Genomic DNA, 13,369 nt, shown 5'->3' with positions numbered 1-13,369 from the left:
AGAGTGCATAAAACAAAGGCTTCCTTTGAGATTTGGAAAAAGACAACAGGGTGCCTCAAGCGTAGCCCTCATCAAGGTACCTAGCATGTCTTCATTCTCTACGGATCCAATTGTGATTATCGGGTGGACAAAATCAAAACAACGAGTAATCATGACTTGTATCCGGAAAAACCAGTAGCTGATGATTTCAAGGAAGTGCTCAATAAAGGAAGCTTTGGGCTAATTTATAGAGGGGCAATATAATATAGAATGGCCCGAGGGTTCTGGCTGTCAAAAGAATAGTAATTAGTGCATCCAATATGCTTTGTTTCTTTCTAACTGTTGTTACAACTATCTGTATGCCCATTGCTTAATAGATGTTTTGCTTTCTTAATGTATTGTATGCTGGTACAAAGGAGGCTGCAAAAGATGAAAATAGTGAGAGAAAAGAGTTGGCTTGAAGGTGCATTACAATAATGTCACTTCTCTTAAAATAATATTCGCTCCCACTAGTAATGTTACACATAGTTTACAAGTGAATTTGTGTCCAAAATAGAATGATGCTTAGAAAAAAGTATGTTTGTCTAACTACATTATGCCTAAATGAAATTAGACCTGAATATCTTTGAATTTTACTGTTCAATCAAGAGATAGAAATTTGTTCTCTAAAATATAAATAGATCCTAATATATAGTTTTGAAAAAATGAACTTTTGAAGGAGAGAGAATTTCAAATTTTGCTTCTGAGATTTATAAGCTTTTTTTTTTTTTTTTTTTTTTTTAATTTTAAAAAAAGAGCCGGTAGCCACCCACATAGCAGCCCCGTCCCAAATTTACTAATAGCCCTCACTTGTGATAGAGGAAAACCGTGGTTACAAAAAGGACACCTGGGGGATACAGAATAAAACAAGAAGACCAAACCCAGGCATCAAAAACTAACGAAACAAAAACAAACTACAAACACCAAACCAAATACAAAGAGCCCCACAAAACATAAATAACCCAGCTCTAAAACAGGATCCCACCAGAAACCAAAAAAACCTGCAAAACAAAGAAAGCCAAAAAAACGAAGACAAATACGCATCAAAACAAGAAAACAAAACAAGACAAACCTGGGACATCTTAGGAGATACGCAGGTAAGGAAAACCAAGTCTGTCCATACGAAGAAGACCTCGTAAATGACTAGGCAAGTCACCGTCAGCAGGCCAATCCTTATTGAGGCCCATGGCACCCTGAGATTTATAAGCTTACATGCCCATAGGTAGGGGTGTTCAACGGTCGGTCCGGACAGAAAAAACCTACCGAACCGATCCAGACCGGACCAAAGTTGGGATCAGTCCGGTCTGATCCCAAAATGTGTGGACCAATTGACCTTCGGTCCAATCTCGGGGTCTACAAATTTTGGACCGGACTAGACCTAATGGACCAAACCCTATATATTTTTAAAAAAATATTTTGTGTTGGGTTCCCTCTTATATGGAGGATGGCCCATGTGGGTCCATTAAGCCAACATGGAGAGAGGATTTAGGCCCAGGTTAATTAAGTTTATTAAAACCTAAGTGTTGTTGTTGCTATTAGCAGAAAGAGTGTGTAAAAAAAAAAGGGGGGGGGGGGGGAGAAAAACGTGTGAGAGATTGGGGAGAAGAAGAGACAGCCAAAAACATGGGAGTTCGTTAAGTTTCAATCAAACACTTTGATCAGAGTTGTTTGTGGTCCGATTGAGCTGAAGTTTTGCAAGCACGTTCAAAACTCAAGGCTCTATAATCTGACATGGGAGATCAGATTAGGAGCAATATTTCTAGTGTTTGATGTCATGAATAGTAACACTTCTCTTTGGTGATATCCCTTCTAATTACACTGTTTGGTTACTAAGAAAGTATTTTCTTGAGATTATTATTGATTATGTGCCTCTAGTGTTATCTAAAGAGAGTATTTGTGTATACATCATTGTTGATAGTGGAAGCTTTAACTTGACTAGGTCTCGTAGTTTTTCCCTTTGTATTAAAGGGTTTTCCATGTAAAAAGTTATCCGCTCTTTGTGTGTGTGTGTGATCTTGTTTTGTATTATTCTTTATTCAATTACTTCCTTATAGATTTATACAAATTGGGACATAATTGTTTATGCGATTTAGATTTCTCCCAACAAAAAGTAATTTCATAGTAGAAGATTTCCTATATATTTTATTACTAATTTTTTCCATCATCATCTCTTTCTCCTCTCTTTCTCCTCCTATTGGTCCTCTCCTCCGCTCTTCTTTTCCTCCTCCACTCTTCCTATCCCCTCACTCTTCATCCTCCCATCTCTTTCACCTCTCTTCCTCCCTCCACTCTTCCTCTCCTCTCTTCCTCCTCATTTCTTCCTCCTCTCTTTAACTCTTCCTCCTCCCATCATGTATTAATTATTCTAATCAATGTCTTATTTTTGCACCTTTTACCCTTATTAAGCACAACAAAGAATATCTATTATTTTGGTTAATCCACCATTTTGACAAGTAAGATTGGGGGTTATTTGTAGGAGGTCTTGAACTTGGTAAAATCTAAGGTTTTAGAAGCATCTATTTTCTTAATAATTTCCTAGCTTATATGTTCTAGATGTTATTACCTGTAGATTTACTTAAGGCTGTTTAAGTGCAGCAAGCTGTCCACTGATCTTGTTTTTTAAGTATCTCGAAATACAAATCATTGCTGAAGTTCAATCGTGTCTATGGACAAACAAGTATGATAATGTTGCTTCCAGAAGCTTAAACATATTTATTGATGATTATGGCTAGTATTCTCGAGCTCAAGCTACAATTTTTTACACCTTTCATTTTGAGTTCTTTTTTCTTCATTAGTTATGAAGATAAGTCAATTTTTGTTCACTAGGATTTGAAAGCAAAAGTTGCCCAAACTACTCCATGGTGCTTGTTTTGACTGACATACATTTTAAGACTCTTAGGTATTGAAGGAATTGATACAAAGTTACAAAAGTTGCAATGTTCATGATGTTTGACACTAAATAATTTTCATGGTAATCACATTTAGATCAGCAACCTTGCTAATTCTTTCCATCATGATCAGCATATACATCTGTGCATTTTTCAGATGCTGTTGAAGGGACTACACTAGTTTTGTTGGGACTACCATATCTTGGAAAAACTAGACCAGAAAATACTAGAGTAAAAATTAGAGTTGGGTTGCTTTTGTAGGGTTTGCACTTGTTCTGTTGGGACTGCCATATGTTGGGAAAACTATATCTGCTGTTTTGATGATGCAAATGCTTGGAGTCGATAATTCATTAGTTATATGTTGGTGAATTGCTGATTTTTTTTTTTTTTTATTTGCATTGTTCATCTATATGCTGATGTTGTAGGGTGTGATCATGTGATTTATGCATATGAGATTGCGAATGTGCATAAAAATTATATAGAAATGCTCGCAGGCAATGAACACTAAGCATTTTTTAATACATAAAAAATGAATGTGCATCTAAAAACTGTCAATCCCATCAGCATTAGCGTTTCTATGCTTTTGTTTCTCTAGTTGACTACATATGGAATTGTGAATGTGGATAATAATATTTTTGTAAACCATCAACTAGAGATACTAATTTGATAGATTGTTGGATTATAAAAATTAAAATGAATATGATTATTGGAGGTTATTGGAAATTATGAAAATAGAAACAAAAAATGTAAATAATTAAAGAAATATAAATAAGAAGAAATAATAATATTTTATTATTATAAAGAGTGTGATAATTAATGTAATATGGGCTTTAAATTTTGAGTAATCAGCTAAAAGTAAAATAATTACATATTAATCAAATTTTAAAAATTGAGATGGTCAATCCAATACTAATACTCTATTAGCATGAGTGACTTCGATGTTAGGTAAATAAATTATAGACAAGGCGGTAGTGTTCAGTTTCTCTATCAGATCAAAAATGCTTTTGGGTCAGGATTGCCTATTGTGCTAGGTTAGACTAAACTGAACTCATTCAATCTTAGTTTGCTGCCTTCTCTCCTATAATTACAATCAATATAAAAACAGAGCATATATAATAATGAAGTCCGAACATTAATTTCTACAGAGTTCTAAATATGCACACATGGTAATTTTTTAATTACAACAAAATTAATGAAAATAGCATCTTGTTAGTGCATGTTTCCACTTGAGTCATTTGAAAATAACATAAGTGGAGTGAACAAGCACTACCAATTTGTTTTTTTAAAAAAATGTGATTCATTATTAAATTTTTTGTTTTTTTTCATATAATTTCTGTATTTACTCTTTTTTTTAAAAAAAACTATATGACGCTTACACAATCCACAATTACAAATATAATTTTTCTTTAAAAATAGCTGTTGCAAATAACATGTTAGAAATATTATAAAACAAGTCAAATGCTCTAGTGAATTTGGATTTTTTGGAGTTTCTTTCCAATCTCTAGGATATAGAGTGGGGCTTACATAAACAAGCCAGCTTGACTTAGCTTAGCTCGAGTTATTTATTTTTTAAATAAAATTTGATAGTTAAAAAAATTAGAGAAATTGCAAAAAAAAAAAAAAAAAAAAAATTTAATGGAACTTTTACAATCCAGTCGAATTAGAACATTGCAAACTTTTGTAAATATTATTTGTAACTAGTTAATATTTTTCCATAATAACAATATATTATATGTCTACAAAAATTACAAATACAATACATATAATATAATTGTATATATTAATATTTCCTATATGATTTCTACATACTAGTATATAAAATATTAAATCTTACATACTAACTATTGTACAAATTATAAAATATAGATATGAAGTATATTCAATATATATATAGGCATAACTGATTAGATAAATACTATATATTAAATTATCAAATGTACTATGCTTATATTATTAACTAATATATATGATATATGATCTTTTCTCCTCATAATGAACATGAAGTTTCCTCATAGATGCCTCAGTCCACAAAGAAGATCGACTTATATTTGATTAAGAGACTTGGAAAGAAGACTATATGGTAATAATGGCAAATTAGTTTTTGTGGCCCTTGGTCTTTTTCTTTGATGATGTGGTCCTTGGTCCTTGACAATGACATTGAATACAACTTTATTACATGAGTTTTGCTACATACAAGCACAGTCGCGCACTAATCTGTGCACCAACACTGATTTATTCATACTTAAAATTTAAATTAACACTGTTTTCAATAAAATCTACTTTTTGACCAATCACATCACATTGGTACACAGATTAGTACACAATTGTGCTTGCAACTATACTTTTCCTTATTACATAATCAGAAAGAGAAATAAATGATAAGTGAAAAGACTAATTTATCTCCGGGGTGGAGCCGATAAGCGGATATAATGGGTTGTGTATAAGAGTATTTTAGTACTTACGTACCAAAAACAGGACAATCCTTCCAACAGTGCCTATGCTTTGTTTTATTACCAGACTTTTCCTCCCACAAAGAGAAAATCCTTGTGTGTAAACAGGCGGTATGAAAGAGTGTAATAGTTGTTTGATTCTGAGTGGTACAAAGCTTTATACAAGTAAACAACAGAAAATAGGAAAGGAATCTAATGATCAGGAAAACTAATCCTATATATTGACTAAATATACACCTACTTAACTGGTGAATATTACATAATAATTACAATTAACAGAGGATTATTTCCATATATTTGTAGCCAAGAATCAAGGAGTGAATTGTGGCTTAACATGAGGAGCAATGGATGGTGTTCACTTATCAGTGTACTCTTATTTCTCTTTGGTCAAAACGGACATGTATATCAATACAGATATCTAAAGAGAATGTAGCGGTCATCAACTTTCACTATTGTTTAACTTGTCTTTGGGGATACATCTCATATAAAACATAATACAACACCACATCTTTGGACAGCATTTAATATTAGAAGAAGACGAAGACTTGGAAAGAAGACTATATGGTAAAAATACGGACTTTTTGGGGTCCTTGTTCCTTTTGTCTTGGTCGTAATTTACAAGACTTTTCCTAGCCCCCACAATCATGCACCATTTCACTAAAACTCTCTTGTTCTCGGTGTGATATTCCATCCCCAAAACTCTCTCATATGATAGGTACTATACAAGTTTTACTATCTTTCCTTTTGATACCTTCGATCAAAATGGACATGTGTCTCAATATAGATATCTAAAGAGAAGGTACGGGTCATCCACTTTCACTATTGTTTATACTCTTTTTTACATGTCTTTTTTTGTCATACTGTTAGCTGGTAGCCCTAAAGTTTTCTGGAAAATAGATCGAGTGGCTATCTTGTTTAGCTTGCCGTTGGGGATACGTCTCATAAAAACATAATACATGAACACCACATCTTTGGACAGCACTTAATATTAGAAGAAGACGAAGACTTGGAAAGAAGACTATATGGTTAAAATGACAGACTTTTTGGGGTCCTTGTTCCTTCTTCGTGATCTTAATTAATTACAAGACTTTTCCCTGGCCCCTACAATAATGCACCATTTCACCAAGGCTGTGTGCTCTTATTTCTATAAATTACATCTCTTGTTCTTGGTGTGATATTCCATCCCCAAAACTCTCATATTATAGGTACTATACAAGTCTTACTATTTTTCCTTCCGATGCCTTCGATCAAAATGGACATGCGTCTCAATATAGATAAGATATCTAAAGAGAAGGTACGGATCATCGACTTTCACTATTGTTTATATTCTTTTTTACATGTCTTTTTTTTTTTCATACTGTTAGCTGGTAGCCCTAAAGTTTTCTGGAAAATAGATCGAGTGGCCATCTTTTTAGCTTGCCCTTGGGCATACATCTCGCATAAAACATAATACGTACAACACCACATCTTTGAATAGCACTTAATATTTAGGCTCGAATTCACTTTCTTTATCGACGTAATTCTTCTAAAAAAATTAAATTTTGATTTTAGGTATCAAACTCGAAACTTGAACAGCTAGCGTGGTAGAAACGTTAACGTTTCCTATCTCAGCGCTTTAGGGACATGAATTGTTTTTCTTTTTAGGCATTGATATAAAGCTAATAAAATATCTTAACGCGATTTATTTTTTTACTATTCAAAAACTAATTGATCTATAGATGGCTAGAAATATTGACCACTGACCATTGGCTATTTCAGATGATTTTCATGACCACTAACCACATCCTTTTTTACCTGTTACTTCTATATTTTTCTGACATCATCGTAAAGACTGGCTGGCCTACGATTGGAATGTTTCCGATTTCATTTGGGGTAGCTGGGAAAGGATTGATAAATAGCGAAACTGTGATGAAGTCAAATGTTAACATTATTTTATGTGATTTACAGCGGCTAAATTTTATTTTATAATAAAAATAATTTTATAATCAAACATATATCAAATATATTAATTTATGACATTACTTTTATGAAATTTTTATGACTAAAATATTTCTCTTAAATAAAATTATGTAAACATAAAAACAGACACAAGCCTTAGGTGGATAACATATTTCCTTAATTATTGTCACGATATAGCATGAATAGGCCAGCATTCTTTCTTAAGTTTCTTCCTTCGTTTAAGCTTTACAGAACTAGCCCAGCACTTAGTGAGGATACCTTAGGGCTTAGGCTACCTTTGGCAACATAATAGACAACATATTGAGATATTAGAAGTATTTAGACAAGTCCTTAGTCTTTAAATTTTTACTTTATATCAAGGAAAATCCTACTTCTACAGAGAATACCCACCTAGAGTGGGTATCGATTGTACTTTTTTTACTTAATGGTTAATGAAGTACTTTTTAATGATTTTATGAATTTTTTTCTTTTATTTTTAAGATGTTTACAAAAGTATTTGAAAAAAAAAAAATTAACATGAATTGTTAAGGATTCTTGGTGAGAATCTTCGGTGGGTGTACCATCGCCCTTATATCAATGCCTAAAGAGAAAATAATTCATGTCCCTGAAGAAAGCTGAGATAGGAAACGTACGTCAAAACCTTTTTACCCGTAGAAAACAAAACTTTTTCACCATGAGGACAAACCGACAAAATGGCAGGTCATGTTCTTTTTCTTGGAGTCTTCCCTTAATAAGGCTGGAGATATTGGGGGGAGATGGTTTTTATACTTTTATGAAAACTGAATGGGTGGATTAGGATTTCACAGCACCGTTTTTTTTTTTAGAAATGATATTTATAATTATGGTTGTGCAAGCAGCATACAATTACTTTAAAAAAAATAAATTAATATGGGACCCACATAAAAAAAATTATTTTTATAATTTTTTTTATTCATTCCGTACAATCGTTTACATCCTGTTTACATGTGCCAACTGCATATAGCAGTTTTGTTTTTTTTTATGCACAGCACGTTCTTTTAGGATTTCACTTGTGTTTAACGCACGTTATTTATACTCTTTTCTATATGTTCTTTTAGGATACATCTCATATAAACATAATACAACCCCACATCTTTGAATAGCACTTAGCAGTTGTTTGAAATGTGAGATGAGATAAAATGATTTTAAATGAAAGTTAAAAGTTGAATCTTATTTTTTAATATTATTATTATTTTATAATTTAAAAAAATTAAATTATTTATTATATTTTATGTGAGAATTTAAAAAATTGTAATAGTTAGATGAGATGGAATGATATAAGTTAAGAGTATTTCTTAATCTAAATGTTGTCTTAATTTAGAAAAAGATGAAGACTTGGAAAGAATCGGCCTCATTTGGATTGGGAGGTGATCTCCTTTATTTCATCTCATCATTACAATTTTTTCAAAATTTCATATAAAATATAATGAATAATTCAATTTTTTCAAATCTCAATTTAACTTTTTCAAATTTTAAAATAATAATAACAATATTTTATTTAATTTTTATCTTTTATTCAAAATTATATCTAAATCCAAACGAGGCCCTAAGGTAATAATAACTTAGACTTTTTGGGTTCCTTGTTCCTTTGACAACGAAAATGAATACTAGTTTATCTACTCTGGTGGAGCATTTGAGTGGAAATAATGCATTGTGTACAAGATATTTTACTGCTTAACAAAACCAAAAACAGGTCAATCCTTCGCCCACAGGCGGCTGTGCTTTATCTTGATCTTAATTTACAAGACTTTTCCCTGCCCCCACAATCATACACCATTTCACTAAGCCTTGTGTGCTCTTATTTTATAAATTCCAATATCTCTGGTTCTTGGTGTGATCTTCCATCCCCAAAACTCTCTCATATTATAGGTATACAGGTTTTAGTATTTTAATTACTGTTTTTACTTTCAATACCTTCGATCAAAACGGACATGTGTATCAATACAAATATCTAAAGAGAATGTACGGATCATCGACTTTCACCATTGTAAACTTTCATTCTTTATATTCTTTTCTTATTTAGAGAAAATAAATGATAAGACATAAGAAATTAAGACGTGCTCCAGATTTTCTTTCATACCGTTAGGTAGCCCCAAAGTTTTTTGGTCGAAAATTGAGTTGTTGTCTTTTTTTTTTCTTTTTTTTTTAATATTCCCTTAGGCTTAGGCGTTATACATCTCATATAAAACGTAAAACAACATGACCACATCTATCAATAGCACTTATAATGTCGCATCTCAGCCAAGTACAGTGAACCAGCTGGAAAGAAAAAATAAAGAAAATACTTATATAGACTTTTATTTATATATAATTAATGGGTGTGTAAGCTTGCATTTTGTGTAATTATTATCAAATATTCTTGTACGTGCTTTGATTTTATATATTATAAAGAGTATATAACCAGCATAAAATATGGGTACGAATTCATTTTCGTTATCCATGTAATTCTTCTAGAAATAAATCAAGAAAATGAGGAGACCTAAAAATTTCACTAGCAATTACAAACAATTTTGACATGAAATTCTAGGTAGACATAAAAAGCTTGTGTTTTAATAAGTGAAAATGGAGGCGTACGTATTGCATTCTTTGATGGATGAACATTATTCTTATTCTCCCATTTGAAGACACAGAGAGGGGAAGAAAAACGTAGACAGAATAATTCCGAGGTGATGGCAACCATCTTGCTTCTTCTTCTCTTCTCAGCAATTTTCACTGCAGACGCTCAACAAACTGGACAGTCCGTTATCAGGCCAGGTTCTTTGTTAACACCTACAGCCACAGGCACCAACTCTTCATGGCTGTCACGTTCTGGTCGATATGCCTTTGGATTCTACAAGCAGGGCAACGGCTATGCTGTCGGGATTTTTGTTGCCGGGATTCCACAGAAGACTGTGGTCTGGACAGCCAACCGAGACAATCCTCCACTTCCCGCTGATGTTAAATTGAACTTCACAAGCGATGGACGGTTGGTTCTACAATCAGCACAAGCTGACACGGTGATCGGGATCGTCAGTAGTACTGAAGGTGCAGCAGCGGCATCGATGTTGAATTCAGGCAACTTTGTTCTCTATAACTCTGATAACAGGACAATAATATGGCAGAGTTTCGACCATCCAACTGACACCTTCTTACCAGGTCAGAAGCTCACGACCGATGAAGTGCTGTTTTCCAGTCGTTCGGACACCGACCACTCAACAGGCATTTTTCGTCTCATAATGCAACAAGATGGATGGCTGTCGATGTACCCGGTTGGAACCCCATTCGAACTTCAATATGGTTATTTTGGAAAAGGTAAAGATGGAGAAGGAACTGATGTTTCGCTAAATTTTGATTTTGATGGTCGCCTCTACTTGCTCAATGGCACCGGCATATCAATAGTGAACATTACAATGGGAGATCCAAAAGAAGGTGTAATCTACCGTTTGAGAATTGACCCTGATGGCAGGTTGCGACATTACTCGCACAATCTGGATCAGAATGGTGATTGGAAAGTCACTTTGTTAGGCCCGGAAGATGTGTGTGCCCCTAAGGGTCTCTGTGGCATCAATGGATTTTGTGTTACAAACGATCTAAAATTTGGTTGCAAATGTCTTCCCGGATTCAAACCTGTTAACGGAGATGATTGGACTTTTGGATGTGAAAGGAATTTTGATTCAAAAAGTTGCAAAAGCAATGAAGCAGTTTCTGGATATAACATGAGTGTAGAGCCTAATATCGTATGGGAAAATGCTAACTATTCTATCATGAGCAATTCAACCCAATACTTGTGTGAAGAAGCATGTTTAAGGGACTGCAACTGTGAAGTTGCATTGTACAAAAACGGAGATTGTTGGAAACAAAGGCTTCCTTTGAGATTTGGAAGAAGACAACAGAGTGACTCTAGCGTAGCCCTCATCAAGGTAATGTCTTCACTCTCTACGGATCCAATTGTGCCAAAAGAATGCAAAAAGGAGATTCGAGTGGACATCCTGATTATTGCCCTTTCTTTGCTTGTATTTGCATGCATTGTCTTGGCAGTTTCTGGAATTGTAGTTTACAAATATCGTGTTTGGGCCAACAAAAACATATCTAACAATGAACAAGTTAGCTTGGGTGAGGATGTTGCTCCAAAATCATATACTTACGCAGAACTTGAGAAAGTGACTGGTGGTTTCAAAGAAGAGCTCGGTAGAGGAGCCTTTGGGATTGTTTATAGAGGGGCAATATGGAATGGCGAGAAGATTGTGGCTGTCAAACGACTGGACAAATTGTTGGCTGAGCGGGAAAGAGAGTTTCAGACGGAGGTGAAAGTTATCGGGAGAACACATCACAAAAATCTAGTCCGGTTACTCGGGTATTGCCATGATGGACCGAATAGGCTTTTGGTGTACGATTACATGAGCAATGGTTCACTTGCAGATATACTCTTCAAGCCATCAAAACAACGACCTTTTTGGGATAGAAGAGTTGAAATTGCTCGCAATATAGCGAAAGGAATTCTCTATCTCCACGAAGAGTGTGAGCCACAGATCATTCACTGCGACATAAAACCACATAACATTCTCATGGATGAGAACGGGTGTGCAAAACTCGCTGATTTCGGATTAGCGAAGTTGTTGAAACCAGACCAAACCAAAACCTATACCAACATAAGAGGCACAAAGGGATATGTCGCACCAGAGTGGCATCGAAATCTGCCCGTGACAGTCAAAGTAGATGTGTATAGCTTTGGAATTGTGCTCTTGGAGATTATTTGTTGTCGAAGGAATGCGGACTTTGATCTTCCCGAGCAAGAAGCAATTCTAGAAGAATGGGCATACCATTGCTTTGAATGTGGTGAGCTGGGAAAACTTTTGAGTGATGAGGTGGTCGACAAGAAACAACTAGAAAGAATGGTTAAGGTAGCACTCTGGTGCATTCTAGATGAGCCGTCACTTCGTCCTTCAATGAAGAAGGTTCTACATATGTTGGAAGGTACTATTGATATTCCAATCCCTCCCAGTCCGACATCTTTTCTCACTACCCTCTAAATTGGTTTTGTAATTTATCTGTCTCAAAAGTCGAAACCCAAGCATGGAATGGTTTGAAATAATAAGTGCTCAGCACATTCTATTGCTTAGAAGGGGATAAAGAAGATAAAAGATCTCTTGCAATTGGTGCAATCGTTTCTATTTCTTTCTAGTTGTAGTTCCTAATACATGTATTCCATTGCTACACAAGTGTTTTAGTTTCTTATTGTATTGTATCCATATATGGGATACAATGGTTTACCGACTACATTGATTGCAAACATAAGCATTGACTGTATCACCAGGCCTTTTTAAAGGCTAGTTTGGTAGACAATTTGAAGTTGTTTTCCCTTTCTTTTTCTTTTTTTTTTTATTTTTTTATTTTTTTTATTTTTTATTATTATATGCAAATCCAATGCATTGCTTGAACTTTGATGAACCTGTATCAAGGTTAACTCGAATACCAGATCATGCGGCCTCTTGGTTGTGCAATTTTTGCGACATTAGTTTTTTGGGTGACATATATAATAACACAAAAAGCAGGTCGAGCAGAACAAAAACAAACTGATTTACATTGACAAGTAAACCAAAAGCAACAACTTTGTATAGCGTCAAATCAACTCATTTACTCAATTTCACATTTGTAATCCTCACATTTCAATTAGTTTACAACAATTTCAAACTCTAATACTCTTCAACACCCTTCATTCCACAAAGAAGACTTGTATTTGATTAAGGCGAAGATAGTTGGGAAAGAAGATTGTGGGAGTAATACTAACAGACTTTTTGGGGCTCCATGTTTCTCGACAACGAAATAAAATACACTTTATTACATAATCGTAAAGGAAAAAAGGAAATAGAAATGATATGTACGTTGTGCAGAAGAGTATTTTAGTAATTACAGAAACATGTGGTTTGTGAACAGATGAAAACAAAACAAAACAAAAACGAACAATCCTTCCACCGGTGGCTCTGTATTCTTTGTTTTCTACAAGACTTTTCCTCCAGAGTCACCATTTCACTCAGACCTATAAATTCAATTTCTGGC

At 34.1% G+C, this 13,369-nt stretch overlaps 1 protein-coding gene across 3 annotated transcripts; it reads left to right on the top strand.

The window, feature by feature from the left end:
* The first annotated feature begins 6,037 nt into the window (after window positions 1–6,037).
* LOC122303426 (G-type lectin S-receptor-like serine/threonine-protein kinase LECRK1) lies at window positions 6,038–12,655 on the top strand. Of its 3 annotated transcripts, none has more exons than XM_043115212.1 (2): window positions 6,038–6,155; window positions 9,964–12,655. In XM_043115212.1, exon 2 carries the CDS (start codon window positions 10,003–10,005, stop codon window positions 12,340–12,342), a length of 2,340 nt encoding a protein of 779 aa, XP_042971146.1. In that variant the 5' UTR covers window positions 6,038–6,155; window positions 9,964–10,002; the 3' UTR covers window positions 12,343–12,655. The 3 variants fall into 3 exon arrangements, with proteins under 3 accessions (XP_042971146.1, XP_042971144.1, XP_042971145.1); XM_043115210.1 differs by lacking the exon at window positions 6,038–6,155 and adding an exon at window positions 6,435–6,650 and having other exon boundaries at window positions 9,958–12,655; XM_043115211.1 differs by lacking the exon at window positions 6,038–6,155 and adding an exon at window positions 6,439–6,650.
* Window positions 12,656–13,369: the final 714 nt, after the last annotated feature.

The sequence above is a fragment of the Carya illinoinensis genome, chromosome 3 (genome assembly GCF_018687715.1).
Source record: "Carya illinoinensis cultivar Pawnee chromosome 3, C.illinoinensisPawnee_v1, whole genome shotgun sequence".
NCBI lineage: Eukaryota > Viridiplantae > Streptophyta > Magnoliopsida > Fagales > Juglandaceae > Carya > Carya illinoinensis.
This window is presented reverse-complemented; position numbering and strand designations above follow the sequence as displayed.